The sequence below is a fragment of the Periplaneta americana genome, chromosome 14 (genome assembly GCF_040183065.1).
Source record: "Periplaneta americana isolate PAMFEO1 chromosome 14, P.americana_PAMFEO1_priV1, whole genome shotgun sequence".
Lineage (NCBI taxonomy): Eukaryota > Metazoa > Arthropoda > Insecta > Blattodea > Blattidae > Periplaneta > Periplaneta americana.
The window spans coordinates 139,798,172-139,814,540 of NC_091130.1; the positions used below are offsets into that span (position 1 = coordinate 139,798,172).

A 16,369-nucleotide genomic window follows, 5' to 3' on the forward strand; every position below is an offset into this window, starting at 1 on the left:
TATTATGGATTTATTAATTTGTCCTACAGAATAATATCTGTAATATTGACAATTAATATTTGAGGAGAAAAATTCGCTCTGGCGCCGGGGATCGAACCCGGGTTCTTGGTTCTATGTACCAAGCGCTCTGACCACTGAGCTACGCCGAATACAGTCCACAGCACCGGATCGAACCTGTTAAGTAGAACTTCAAAAATTAACTTAATAGGTAATTTCTCTCTCTTGTACAGAAAAAAAATTTCATTCACTGTCACACCATCTTATTTCAAATCTGCTTCAGTTATTTTTTCATAGCGTCTCTCTTAAAACAGACCTTTTGGTTCGAGGTCATGCCCATGGTTGTATCTGGTGAATTTTTTTTGTCTTTATATTTATTCTCTGTCGCATTCTCAAAAGTAGGGGTGACCAGATTCACAGCGATAAAAAAAAAAAAAAGAGGACATTGTTCGAAAAAAAAAAAAGAGGATAGAAAATATGTACTTAAATTTAGGTTTAGGCCTATGTTATACTTTAATCTACGTCAATATCTGTTTTATTACAGATTTAGGCTTATATCATACTTAAAAGTATGTTTATATCTATTTTATTACAAAATAATAATTATGAAAAAGCTTAATAATAATGATTTTACAGTTAGCTACATATGAAAGTCAAGGGAACTATAATTATTAAAGAGGACAGAAAATATCTTTTTAGATTTACATTCGCATCTCAATCTCTCGATTTACTAGCTACCTGTGAGCAACAACCGTAACAAGGGGGAGCAAAGAGTTATTATGATCGTTGGGAAAGGGTATATTCCATTGATGCTGCTGCTGCCTACAGGTAAGTTTCTTGAAAAAGGCGTCAAATCAGATAATTTCAAAATATCAGGCATACAAGTTAATACGAGGGGGATCCAGGAAATAACGACCGTTCGCGCATACCCGCTGCGCAGCTGACTCCCCTTCCTTGTTTGAAGGTCAACTGGCTTCCTTAACATGTGTTCTCATAATGTTGTGAGTACTGGTTGCAACAAGTCGCTATTGTGCATTTTGTGTTACTTCAAAATGAACGACGTGATTGATAATCCCGCCGACTGTGAGGTGAGGAGTGTGATTCGATTTTTGAATGCCCGACATTTGAAACCTGCAGAAATTTACCGACAATTGAAAGAAGTGTATGGTGATACTGTAATTAATGAAAGAAATGTGAGAAAATGGTGCGAAATGTTCAACAGTGGGCGAACAAATGCCCAAGATTAAACTCGACCCGGACGCCTATCACTAATCACAGAAGACCTGAAGACTAAAGTGAACGACAGAATCTTGCAAGACAGGCGCACATCACTCGACGAATTGCATATTGCCTTTCCTGACATTTCTCGTTCTTTGCTTGGTGAAATTGTGTCGCAACATCTTGGCTACCACAAAATCTGTGCACGATGGGTTCCACGGCAACTGAGTGACCAACACAAAACTCAGAGAATGGCCTCAGCATTGACATTCTTGATGCGATATCACACAGATGGAGACGCCTTTCTTGATCAAATTGTGACTGGTGATGAGACCTGGGTGTCTCACAACACCCCAGAGACCAAGCGCCAATCACGTCAGTGGCATCATCCCTCATCACCCAAGAAACCGAGAAAATTCAAACAGACTCTCTCAACACAAAAAGTCATGGCTACTGTCTTTTGGGATCACAAAGGTGTTCTTTTGCTGGATTTCATGCCAAAAGGCACTACGATCAATGCAAATCGTTATTGTGAGACTTTACGAAAACTACAGTGAGCCATCCAAAACAAGAGGCGAGGAATGCTTTCGAGAGGGGTTGTGCTTCTTCACGACAACGCCCGCCCGCACACTGCTGCTTCAACTCGAGAATTGCTGGATCAATTCGGTTGGGAAATCTTTGATCATCCGCCCTATAGTCCAGACCTTCCTCCTAGCGATTTTCACCTTTTCACTAAGCTGAAAGACTTTCTGGGTGGTACGCGTTTTGGAAGTGATGAAGAGTTGAAGAAGACAGTGAACACCTGGCTTAATGAACTGGCGACAGAGGAGTATAACACGGGAATTCTAAAGCTAGTGAACAGATACGACAAATGTTTAAATGTAGGTGGTGATTATGTAGAGAAGTAAAGGAAGCTTCAGTTATGTAACAGACTTTGTTTTTTCAAATATTTTTTTTTTTTTAATTATTACAACAAAACTGTCGTTATTTCCTGGATCCCCCTCGTAAAAGGAAGACATTTCTTGATTTTTTAAAAATCTGCCCGGACTCCAGACAAAAGAGGACATCTGGTCACCCTACTCAAAGGCATGCAGGTTCGAGTGAGAGAATCTGGAATCTGCTTTTATTATGTAAATCATCATAAACTTCAGTATCTGAAATAAAATACATGCATGCATACTGATGAGGAAGAGGAAAAGGAATTGGTTGGGCCACTGGCTGAGAAGAAACTGCCTACTGAAGGAATGGTGAACGGGAGGAGTTCGGGGTAGAAGAAGATCTCAGGTGATAGATGACATTAAGATATATGGATCATATTAGGAGACAAAGAGTAAGGCGGAAAATAGGAAAGATTGGAGAGAGCTGGGTTTGCAGTGAAAGACCTGCCTTTGGGCAGAACACTGAATGAATGAAGAATGCATATCAAATATTTTAAGGCTGGGAATTGGTATGTGAGTGTAGTAGACCTCTACATTCTCTTGAAAACGACCAACCGAGCTCGCCGATCAGTTCTCAGTTGTGCAGAAGACAGCTGGGAAATTATAAGCCTGAGCGCATGCAGTCGAGAATTTATAACTGGTCGGTTGAAACATTTACTCAGTCGTGAGAGTTCGAAGTTGTTACATTACATCACCTTTTAATGTCCGATACTCAAAACAGCCTATATGATTTAACATTTTCTTTTTATTTCAGACAGCACGAAAATTAGAAAGTATTTGAAGATTTAAACAAGGAAACATAATTTTTAAATAATACAATTCTTTAAATAAAATGTTTTACATTATCAATAATTTTATTTAACGACCATATCACGAAATGTCAAGAATGAAGTTGTTCCGAAATTGAAAGAATCTATGGAAAAATCGCCACTTGGTTTTAAAATGAATAATTTTTGTTTAATCTTATCTACAATTTCCTCCTTGATTTCTTTAATGTATTTCTCTGCCATTATTGAATTATAGTTGTGTAGTTTCAGTCCAACTTATCAATCTATATTAATACAGAATTAATTTTCTGTTTTATTATTTTCAAAGTTATATTTCCACAAATATTTTCGACTCATTTAAGAAGTCATCTTCAGGTGGAGAACACAATAAATGGGACATTGAACACAGGTGATGTACAGTGAGAGAACATTTATACATATTATAAAATTGAGTAAGTGTAAAAACATTATAAAATGATATGTGAATACTAGAGTGGTTCCAAGTCATTTTGGTATGCAATAAATAAATAACATTTAATAATATCACTAGCGGGTAATTACTGCTATTTTTAAACTTCTGAATATTTTAAATTTCAAATATGTGCATATAAATTGGTTATATAATATTTACAGACTCGGGAAATATTCAAACTTTAGTAATTCATAAATCAAACTTCTGAGTAAAAAGTTATTATTTTCAGACTTTAAGCTGATTCTAGATAAAACACTGTTATATAAAATTAACAAGAATCACAGAAATATTAGACCTTGTAACAACATGTAAGACTATTCCTTCAATGTGAGTCACATCCGTTATAACACGTACTAACGCTAAATATAGCTAGCCTACATCTAGACGTGTTACAGCCCTAAGTAAATATCTGAATATGATTTTAGTTGCAGCACACTTTTTTAATTTTATTAGATGCATACTTTATTAGGTTGATGTTTATTATTTTTATATTGATATTTTGTAAAAGTATCTGTGCAAATATCACATCTGTTACTATGGGATAGCCGTTTTGTAGTATACACTCATTTAGAAGCAAATAGTTATTTTAACAACTTTGTAAATTTAGATCATATAGATAAACGAAAGTTTATAAATTTCAGACTCAATTAAAATGTGGTATCATTATAAGACTATTTTAACATATTACAAGTTTTACTGCATGCCAAAATGAGTTAGAACCTCTCTTAGTATTCACATAATTTTATAATGCTTTTATACATGTTCAATTTTATAATATGCACAAATGTTCTCTCACTGTATAACACCTCAGTTCAACGTGTCATTTATTGTGTTCTCCACCTGAAGATGACTTTTTAAATAAGTCGAAAATATTTGTGGAAATATAACTTTGCAATGTAATAAAACAGAAAATTAATTCTGTATTAATATAAATCTATAAGTTATAGACTGAAACTACACAATATAAATTTCAACTTATCTGAAATCAACTCTCAAAATGACCTTCAAATTTAGAAGATAAAGACTAACATATATATATTTTTTTTAATATTTTTAGTGCTATTTATATTTCATATTTATATTTATACAGACAACATAGTTTACTAAAATTTTATTTTATTTTATTGGTTTATTAATTTTTTATTATTACTTAAATATTTTACTGTAATTTTTATGCTCGACCATGCCGAAATCTAGTAATTATACACCTGGTAGTAGCCCTTTAATGCACCTCATTAAAGTACACCTATTCATTATAGTTCAGTTGTTCAGCCAATGAGAAATCACCATTGTAGCATTATTAAAGCGCAAGTATCGATTATTCTCGGATATGCAATCGAAAGACAACTAGCGAAACATCACGGAGGCTGGAAATCCAATATTGTCGCATAAGGTTATGTTCTGTTACCATAATAATTAGCGTTAATTGTAAATAATATTCAAATAAATTCAATTTGTCATCTCGTTTTTCAATGTCTAAATCAATTTCCAGGTTATATCAAGATTAATGTTTATTTTACTCTGTAGATTATATCAAGGTCAATGACATTCGTTCCTCAGAAAAAATCAATTCTTTCACGTCTGCGCACATCTCACAATTTAGAAGGTCAGTTCCGCTACTCACTTAGATAACCATAACATGAATAATTTCAAGTTAGAAATATGGTCGAGCATAAAAAGTCGTATGAAACTTGCCTATAATGGTAATTAAGACGCTTATATGAAAATTATGAAACTCGCTTGGGCTCGTTTCATAAACATACTCGCGTCTTAATTACTACCATTATAGGCTCGTTGCATAATGTACTATTATTTTATTGATTTATTAATTTTTTATTATTATTATTTAAATATTTTATTGCAATTTTTATTCAATCTGATAGCCTGTATACCTACTACGTTCAGTAAACAAGTGATTCGGCATCAGGCAGTTTAATAATTTCCATAGCGCATACTGTAAACACATCGATTAAAGACAGTTTTCAGTCTATGATGCTTCACTGGGTGTTTTGCTTTCTGCGGAGTCAGGACACGTGGCAGCCAGCCTCCTGCTTATAATACGGAGCAAGTGACAAACCACATGTAGTATCATGACTCTCGGCCGGTCGTTTTTAACGGAATGCAGAGCTCTAGATTATAGGAATTTACATCTCTATGGTGAGTAATAATAGAATGACTGATTGAGACACCAACACTGGCCATTTTATTTTTCCATTTTTTATTATTTTTTTCCTTTCTCTTTTTTGTTTCCCAGACTGTTAACAAGACTTGTCCTTTAATACAGGCTATAGTTTCAGCAAGATTTCCTCCAATTTCCTTCAATTGAATATTGACTGGTAACTAATATAGAGTCCTCTATTCTTTCTTTATAATACGTAGTAATAATATTATATAATATATATGTATATACATTTTGTACACAACTTGAGTCCTTTCTTTTACACAGCAACATACATACGAGAATAGCTATAGGTCACATTCAGTATTCAACAACAGTACAAGTCTATGCTCTCTAGTAGTTACATTGGTGGTAGCAATAATTGCTTACTCATCTGTGCTCCATTGCGTTTACATACTAAACAATATAGTTACATGGTAGCAGTAGTTTGGTTGTCCTTCGGCACACATAGCAGAGCATGGTGATGAGTTGAGTGAGTAGTGATGGAGCCATCCAACTTCCAAACCAAAACAACAACAATCCAGCAACCACCACTTCAAATTACAGTCAATCTGGTATTAATGGAATCAACCACATGCAAGAGCTCTCGCTGTATAATATCTGCTACATAATACTAACAATGTAATGGATTATGCTGAGCAAGATATTTCCAAGTACAGCTGTCTATGTTGGTCAAGTAAAATTGTTAATGTAGTTTTCATTAAGAATCATCGTGTCCTTCAGTGATAGACCCTAGTGGATCCATTACGGTCTCATGCCGGCGTTTTCGTGATCTTCCCAAATTCGCATTAAGAATAATGTAAATAAAATTCAAAAGACAAAAAGCATATCTCTGAAGATGAAATTGCGTATGATTTAAGCTTATTCCTCAACTATAAAGTATGTTTGCTTGTAAATGTAGAATAATGTATTACACTTCAGCAATATATTTCCAAATCTCATCTCCCAATATCTTACCACATTCTCTCTCTCTTCACATCATTATAAGTTACTTCCATTTCGTTATTTTTTCATCTTATGTAATGGGTATTCAAGATTCTTCTCAAAATTCTCCACTTCTCTGCCATTTCCTTGTTAATTACCAGTTTGATCTGTTTTGGCTTGGAAGAACATATAGTTCATCTATGATGTTTTAACAGCAAGTGACTTGACACACATCTGATTGCTAGAATTACATGTGTTCGTGTATGGAAATATACAAAGCTATACAATGTTTACTCTCTTAGATGCTTGCATTTTGTTATTTAATAGCAATGTGCACAACACAACCCACCGTTCTTACAGCAAGTGCACTTTTTGGTTGGAATGTTTACCCTGAACTTAGCATGTAAAACATCAGATATCAGTTGAATTCAAAGAACCATGTAGCGCACTCTTAGGGTCGTATTTATAGACGAGACTTTGGACCAAAGTTGACTTTGGAAAGTACAAAGTTACCATTTTCCTATTCACAGTCGACACTTTGAGGAAAGTAAACTTCAATTTTGACTTTACTTCGAAGTCGCCGAAAATCTAGACTTCGTGAACAAAACGAAAATTATTGATATTTGGGAAATTGTTGAATTTACCGAGAATATTGAAGACATCTAGGAGATTATTAAAACTGCTCATATTCCTTAGCGTATTATTATAGATTATAAATTCAAATAAAGATACAGATTTGATAGACAGTATTAAATATCCTCGTCATGTTTCGACTTTCATTGATGAATAATCAAATAGGATTATCTGTTCCACCAATAAATAATACAACTTACTTCAACGCGATTTTACGCTATAGGTAAGGATTAATAGCTTAATATTGATTCTTACTATTTAATTCTATAGAGGATAGGTTATACAGTTGGAAACGCAGTTAATTTATGATCTTACAGTCGTCATAATTGATGTTTCCTGCATATTGATTTCAGATAATTTTAAGTAGTTTTTGCAGACATGAAGGGAATAACTCTGCCAACTGTCAGCAGGATAATATGTCTCTTTCATAGTCTGTCATTGGTGGAATCTTATCTTCATTATCTTCACAACAAAATTATTTTACAATGAAATAATTTCAGGGCTTAATGTGAAACTAACGTAACTACAATAGATGTTTTATTCACAACAAAATTCTTAACAGGCAATACTATTTCAGATAAACTATACCATCATGTTTTTTAGTTACGAATTGTGTTATATACAAGACTGTTCGAACTGTTATGATTTTTTGTGGCCAGGTAGAAGAACAAATTATTATCGATTGGTGTAAAGACCTAAAAATGTCAATTTCTGTACTTACGTTAGTTTCACAATAAGCCCTCGAATAATATTCTTATGTAAAGCTGCAAGAATGGAAACAATTGCTCAACATGTACCGATGTTCGTTTCATTGATTTGTGACTCAAAAGATGGCTTTGATTGTGGCAATGCCTACTCTATTTCAACCGTTGCTTACGAGATTAAACAAGCTGGCGCATAGCACGATCGAGAGTAGGTCTCTGTGAGTCATGACAATTTCTGCCGCTAGCTTCGCCTCGCTGCCCTAAGAAATGATGAATAGTACCATTACAAAGCATTGTGTATCGTGAAAATAGTTCGATTAATTGTGCATTACTGATTGAGTACGAATATTATAAATATGCCAAGAATATTACTGTGTTGTTTGAAGTTTGTTCAGCTATCTTTATAGCTTGCTTTTAAATTACATATTGTCTGTCTTAGTTTTCCAATAAGCTGATTTTGTTTCCGAATTGTCCTAGTAATTTTTTTACGTTGTAATGTAATGGCTTTGGGAATTTTTTTACTTTCAATTGAGCACTGTGTGGCTATAGTTTTTTTTATGTGCTTCATAGATTTCTTCAATTGAAACATTTGCTTCATTGAAAGCTGATGTACTATGTTCAACATTGGGTTTATTTTTCATAGTAGGATGGATGTTATTCACCACGTCTGATATCCTTCTTTTGTTGCGTCTACTTATGTTTGAAACATTTTGTTTATGTTTTGGAAAATCATCAAAGACGGATGGTACCACATTAGGAAGCAAACGTTTTAATGTTGTGCTAATGCTAAAATCAGCTTCTTTGAAATGTCTCCTGCAGACACGCGATTTCTTGTTTGGCGTCCAAAGAGTCCTTGGTTTGTCCCCTTCGCGAGAAATGGCTACACACCACTTCTTTCTTAGTCCTTCAGCTTGTGGAAAACAATGAAATGAAAAATCACAGTCTTTATTCTGGTTCGATTTGCACAATGGTACACAGCAGTAAACCATTTCGATCACACAAATTACAGGCTAACTTCCTAATTTAATAAATGCTAATTCAAAATATATTTACACGCACTAAAATACTACAGCGTTTACTATTAGTATGCTCAATAGATTAATCAGTAGGCCTATAGAAATGTTTTCACCACTGCAAGAAAAAATCGCGCAATAATTATACTTCTCAGTTATTGTGACGTTCGTATTTTTTTTAAAAAGAGAGGGAAAAGTTAGGGCTTCTTGCAAATGCTTAATTATGAATTCAAGGAAATTAAAGATAATGCAGTATCTTAATTAGTTGCAATATCTTATTTAATAACAATATTAATAATATTAGGTGAAAAGGGTAGGCTATAGTGCGTATATGTAAGATGTCAAGTTAATTTATTTCCGGAAATGTTTGGTGTATGAACTGAAATACAGAGCAGTCCCTCAGTTTATATGTAATATGTTTTAATATCAAGAATGACAGCCTTTTATTGTAATATAATTGAGACGTAGAAGTTTGGAAATTACGTCTATTGTCCATAAAATATTGTACGAAGCATTTAATAAGCAATAGTGAGTCCTTTAAATGTCCCAAATGTCAATGTCATTTAAGTGTTCTGCTATGAATATTTAGGGCAGAACAGCGCTCCAAGCGGCGGAATTGGCATTACGAGGGAACCACTTCAGACTCGTTTTTCAAGCGCTATGCGCCAGCTTGTGTAATCTCGTAAGCAACGATTTCAACTATCTATTAATTTAATTTGTTTAGAAGGCAGTGATTTTGATTTCCAACATTAGAACAAGATCGTCAAATCTAGACTTACCAAAGTCAAAGTCTCAGAAGTATTGTCTATGAATAGGACTTTTGACAAAGTTAAACTTTACTACGAAAGTCGACTTTGGGAAGTCTTCATCCAGAGTCTCGTTTATGAATACGGCCCTCGGTAATCTTCTTCCTGTCATTCATATGATCTTGGTCCTCAAAGAATTAGGAGCAAATTCTCATAAATTGAACAAGTTAAAATATGCTAATCACAGTGACGTTCACAGTAAACATTCCACCAATCTAAGTACAATGCAGCAGTACTCATAATCTAGGCTTTGGCTTGCTGTAGGCAAAATTTCATTTTTTTTTTTCCTATCAACTTTCATTCTCATCTTATCTTTTTACTTTTAAATACATACACTTATAATAAGAGGCAATGGGATTTACAGGGTTTGGTAAATATAATATTTTACGGTAAGGAGCAAGTGATATTCTTCCAAGTTTTTCCTTTTCATTTAAAGGTCAAGAAATTCAGCAGACTTGCAACATTAACAGTTTTTTTTTTATTAATAATAACAACAGTTACTTCATGAAACTTGAAAAGTATTTTTTTATCTGCTGAGTTCAGTCTGTAAACTAATTGACATCAGGTTGAGGGCATTCGATTCTTTCAAACATTATGCATCAATATGTGTAATTTTAAACTGTTACACCAAAGCCCTTGTCCGATACAAAGACTTGAAAACTGCAGAGAAAAAGCCGCTTTCATTTTTTTCTCCGGTTTTATATTATATCAAAATCACAGAACAAGTGTTTTCAAAATTATTTGTGTTTTAAAAGGCTCGTCTTTATCCTATAATAGAGATGGTTATAAATATGCATACAAGAGGTTCAAATATGTCCTTAAATCGATGGAACAGCAGGTTTATATATTGCTCGAGGGAAGGTGAAGAGGGTGAAGGACTGTATAGGGTAGAAAACTGACTAGTCACCAGACTTAAATTCATTCTAAAATTCATGGCAATGATATGAAGATTAGTGTCTTATTTTAGAAGTTGCATTGAAGGAGATACAGTATTTTTGACACATTGGTCCATGTAATATAATCTTTGCATCACAAAATATGGCTAATCCCCCCCTCTGGTTCTATGCCTACGTTGAAATGCAGTTGCTAGGCTCGAGAAGCAGAACTCTGTCTCAGCGGACACTGACCGGAAAACAGACTACATTACCCCACGATGTCATTGTACTCGTTATACCTGATGACGCAATGAAATAGCTTACATTGTCATGTCTTAGTCACAGCTCACATTTGTAAATCCTTCCTAAAATTCTTTGTCGCCAATATCATTTCCTTTCTCTCTCGTGTGGAAGCTTGTGTTTGATTCAATTACTGTGAACAGCAACACAATTGTCGTTTCTCAATGTGCTCTACTGATACTTGGTTCAACAGATATTGTTCACTAACCACATTTCAAATTATGAGTTCTCAATTTAACAACAGTAACACATTACATTTAATTTCTGGCATAGGAATTATACAAATCATAGTATTAAACCTCAACACTGCGGGGGAAAAACTTTGGTTACTCCCCTATCAAAATGTGCGGGCAACGTGCAAAACATTTACAACCACATGTCGTTTAAGGTTCCACATAAAGTTTGGCCAACCAATAGTTTCCCTACAACGTAACTGCTTCCACAACAATTTATGTTCTCTTAAATTCTGTGAGCTAACAGAGTGTGTGATATATCCATTGTTTATAACAAGTAACAGCCATGGATTATATATATAATATAATATTTTTTATCTCTTACAAAATAAATGTTATGTGCCTCATTTTTTTATACACGAGGCTTTGGAGCAACACTAGAAAGCATTATCTGCTAAATACTTTAACCCCCCTAAGAAGGCATCGACAAGTTCATTGCATTCAAAACACACTCACCCACTGTCACACATTCACACGCACGCACACAAAATTGCAAATAATTATCCCATTCTAAAGACAATATGGGCGTCTGCTTCCAGAGGCCACCACAAGTCTCTTCCAGAATGGGAATTACCCAATTTCAAACAAGAAAGAGTTACCAAGCAAGCAAATTAAATAAATTCAATGAAGGAGGACATCACAGAGTGCTGGAGTAAGTTATAAATGAGTAAAAAATTAAATCACTACATAAATATTAGGCCAAAGTAAGAAATAAGAAGAATATAACAAAACAAGGACCAATCAAATTTGTTGCACTTTGAAAAGTGACTTACAGTACATTCTATTGTATCGAATTTTTTTTCTTTTAACGTAATTGGGACACTACAAATGCTACTGCAGGTAATGTGACATTTATTTAACAAAATGTCTGTAACACTATTTCGATTAGATCGCTAAACTAAAAAAAAGGCCACAGTAAAAAGCATCAGCAATAAATAACAAGCCTTTTTGCATAAAAGCTGTATCTGACACGAAACTAGTATGACGATTCTCTTGTCTGTTTGAGCACATGTTGATATTACGACAGTCTAATTTTCTATAATATCAGGCTAGTACACTAACAAAAATTACCAAGTTCTAGCTCCTGTATACACTTAAAAAATCTGCAATATGAAATTTGTTTTGTCTGTTGCAAGCGAGGGATGTGGAATACCATGGCACCTGACGGGGGGGGGGGGGGGGGCAAAAAGTGGTGACCATGTCAAATTTGGCAGGGGAAAAGAGAAACAGAGTAAGAATGCCACGCAACAGGGGTGAGAGGATGTTTCTGACTGACCAGCAGACAGGCGTAGATATGGATGGGCCAACTACAGAGACCACTACTGTCCCAACGAAAGCTTCACAATTCCGACACTCACACATAACATGGACAGAATGAACAATAATCATCAAAATATCCGGAACAGACATTCAATCTCTTCTCCATTTCCAAACACTGAATCAATATATGCCAAAACTGTCCCAAAGTATTTTATAATAATAATAAAAAGAATTACTACGAGTTCGACATCTCCTCGTAGCAATATTAAACATTTTATGGTCTCTGCAAGCAGCCCTTTTATAATGAACAAAATAAATATACGGTATGGAAGGAATGCCGCTACATTAAGAACCACATGTACAAATAGCTGTCAACTACAGGTATTAGTATGTCATTTGCTTTCATCTATGATTATGACTTACATAAATATTTCTTTCTGTCATTCAAAATTTTGGATTATTAAATCCAAACCGTGATTATCAAGTACAGTACAACAACAATTTATCTGGAAATTGTATGCTGCATGAAAACAAATGTCTATACTATAAGACAATCCATTATCTCTTTCAATTTACTGGAAAAAAAAAATTGTCTTCTTACCATCAGGGTTAAGAAAGAGCTCTCAGCCTTCACGTGATGATACTCTTCCTTTCTTGAAACAAACCAGACTTCCAATTCACAACCTATCTTTCAAGACACGTCACACTGAAAGCAGAAGTCCAACCGAAACTCGATCCAAAAAGATGCCACAAATCCTGATCCGCAATCAGTTAAAGTTTATCACACTCAGATCAGGAAACTATCTCCGTGTTAACCGGTACGAAAACTGTCTTCTATAGCCGTTCCACATACTGTCATGGTTCAGTTTTACATTTCGCCACAGTAACCATGCATGATCCATGATGGTAACTCTACACCACTGTTTAAATGTTATAAAAATAAACTACCCAATTGACAATCACCTTCCTGTTTCTCAACAATGTTCAAAATGTTCTGTTTGAGGAGCCAGTCAGGGTACAACAAAATATAACACGTCTTCAATCCCGAAGCCCTGCAGAAGGTATTCGTTGTTTTGGTACAAAACAGCACACATTCGTGTAAAATTCAAACTGAATATTTCATCTGTTTTGGTGCATCGGACTGTTTCCACGGCCACGACTAGTTTAAAAATGTTCCCCGCAAAATATCAAAGAAGAAAAAAAGTGATTGGTCATTATGGTTATTATTTGTATTGTTATTATTTCTACATTTATATTAAATATTTTCATTATTTGGAAAAAGAATATACCTGAATTCAAAACTTTGCTGTTAAGCTCAAATATTACCTGTGAGGGGAGCAATGTCTCGACTATTTCTGGACTCCTACCACTCGTCTTCCGTCACTTGGCACTTTTTGTGGTTTACCCAAAGTTCTCAGCACCGCAATTACCCTTCCTTACCATTGCATTGCAGTCCGAAGCACCATCACTCCACTCATTCAGTTATGTAACAAATACCTCACACTTGGAGTCCACTCACACATTAAAAAGGGAAGTGCTACGTGTGAGAGTTAACAGGCATATCAAGTAATAAGACAAATGCATGTTTCAGCATACTGTAAGTGTGACAGCCTCAGAATAACATCTATAACAAGGGCACAAATCTTCTTCGGTTGCAGTTAATCCAATTCCTTGTAGACATCTGGCAGTAAATCTTTACCCACACATAACTACCAAAAAAAAAAAAAAAAAAAGAACGAAACATTCAACAGGACACGAACTCGAACCAACTAGTTCATCTATTTTCATGAATTAAAGCAGGTTAAAATTAAAGTTTCAAAACCAAAGTTATTGTTTGTAACAAATTCCATATAAACAAAGAGTTAAGCTAGTGAGATTGGAACAAGGCTCTAATTCACTAGAAAGCTTCAGCATTTGCTACCGAAGATGAAATTTGGCCTCCAGAAGACATCTGTGTGTTGTTAACACCTGCTGCTGAATGCTACTCTCTTCTCTCTCACCGAGGTGACAGGAGTGCTAAGGCAGTGCCCTGACACGAAGCATCTACATGGAGGATTCTACAGTCCACTTAGATAAATGCCCAACATTCCAGTGTCTTCACCACGAAATCTTCCTGTGGGGCAAGCTGTTCATTGCCGTAAGTGTTGCAGCGTTGTGTCCGTCCTTGGTACAAGTCCCCGTCTAACCATAATCCAAACTTCCCACTGGAAAACACACAAAAGATTATTTATAACAAACAGCGTATTTCATGCGTCAGAAATTTAAATAGAAGTCCCTATGCATCACAGGAAACGTTATGCTAACATTTATATTAAGGTTAGAACTTTCCTTTTATGGTGGGTTGCAAGAACGCATTTATTCCTTCGTTAGCCGCTAACGGACCAATAAGTTCGAAAGATGCGTTGCAAGAAACATCTTTAGTGTTATCGGTCCGTTAAAGGATTCACTAACTTAGAGATCTGATTTCCTTCCTATAATAATATTTATTCCTCCGTTAGGCACCCATCTTGCGTACATTTTGTGTATTGCCGAATAGTTTATATAATTTGACTCCTCATAATGTTACCTGTGTGAGATTGAAGCATGCGATATTTTGTATAATAGGCCTATATACACGATATTATAATAATATTGCATATCGATGGCTAAAAAGTGATACCTTATATCTGTACATTTACAGGTAAATAAAAAAACTGTTTTAGAAATTATTTTCTCAAAATAGACAAACTTACTCGCATACATGTTTCTGCTTTGCAAGATCTTTTATTCGAGAACAAAATATTAGTACACTGTCCAATTTTGTGAACATAATGATAATGTAGTTAATCTAAATAGTTGTTGTTGTTTTCTAATGCCAGGCGTTTGACAATAAAGTCATTTGACCTCTTGCACTCCAATATTTTTCAAAGATATTATCATGGTCAGCCACTGAAGCACAGATTTTGAAAATAGCAAGTTGTAGCCGATTTAAGTGAACACCATATTTTAACGTTTTGGTGGCCACTTCATTCACACACAACCCCCAGAATGTCTGGAGGACCACACCTGCTGTTGGTCGACGGGCCCATTGGACCTAGCTGGGAGATCTTGTTGATCACCAGCTTTCCCTCCTTAAGCCACTGGAGGACGATTTTAGTGCCATAGCAGGTCAGCACTAGGAACAGAAAAGTAGAAAGAGGAGGAAGGAAAGGGAAATGAACCCCTAGGCCTCAAATGCTCTAATGCCGTCGGGGTCGAAGAAAGTAAGAGTTCAGTCAGAGGACTGGATAGGAAAGGGTAAAGAGGGAATTAGGTATTGAATAGAGGAAAATTATACCAAATTCAGTCATTAACTCATCAAGCTGACCAGTGCTAATTGATGAGTAGCCCCTCCCTTTAGTTCAGCTTGTAAATAGTAATAGTATAGTTAAACTAAATTACCAATTTTGTAGATACAAGGTATCTCTCCTTAGCCGTCGATATACAGTAATTTGATTACATATTTATTCATTAATTCTTCAAATAGCGAAATTATCATTTATTTCTTTATTACAGACTCTAGTTCAACGTCTGATGACGAGGTTATATGCTCTGTAGTCTGTCTTTTTATTTTCTATCAAATCAATGCACTCGTGCGCTATTTCTAATAACAAATAGGCATATTTATCTTTCTGACTAAAACCTCTGTTCCTGATTTCTTTCTGGTTCGTATTAGTCTAAATTTATTGCAAATTTTGACAACAATAAAAGTAATTTCTCACATCAGTCAAGTAGCCAAAGTTCACTTTAAATTCAGATTAAGGAATTGAATTTCTGAAAAGATCATTTGTTTGGTAGTCATGACAAACTGGCTGTTTTATTTATGAGACTGTATGTTAACGTGAAAAGACCTTAATGCTTTCTTGATTGTAAATGACATTTTCCAAATTACTTCTGACACTTTCTGAATTGCATATGATTGATCTGAATTATATCCGACGTTTTCTGATTTACAATTAAAAAATCTTAATTACATCTTGCCTTTTCTAAAATTCACTTGTTTAATCCGAAATAAAATTGATGCGTTCTGAA

The 16,369-nt window shown here is 34.8% G+C and overlaps 1 protein-coding gene and 1 non-coding gene across 12 annotated transcripts in view; both read right to left on the reverse strand.

The window, feature by feature from the left end:
• Positions 1 to 76: 76 nt before the first annotated feature.
• TRNAM-CAU (transfer RNA methionine (anticodon CAU)) lies at positions 77 to 148 on the reverse strand. The gene has a single exon. It is a non-coding gene; the product is annotated as a tRNA-Met (tRNA).
• A 9,915-nt stretch (positions 149 to 10,063) lies between these two features.
• Positions 10,064 to 16,369, reverse strand: part of mtd (TLD domain-containing protein mustard) — a 1,649,382-nt gene continuing 1,643,076 nt past the window's right edge. For all 11 annotated transcript variants that reach the window (XM_069846158.1, XM_069846157.1, XM_069846159.1 and 8 more), the window contains one exon: positions 10,064 to 14,523. In XM_069846158.1, the coding sequence (XP_069702259.1) occupies positions 14,388 to 14,523 (136 nt within the window). In that variant the 3' untranslated portion in view covers positions 10,064 to 14,387. The remainder of the gene's footprint in view (positions 14,524 to 16,369) is intronic.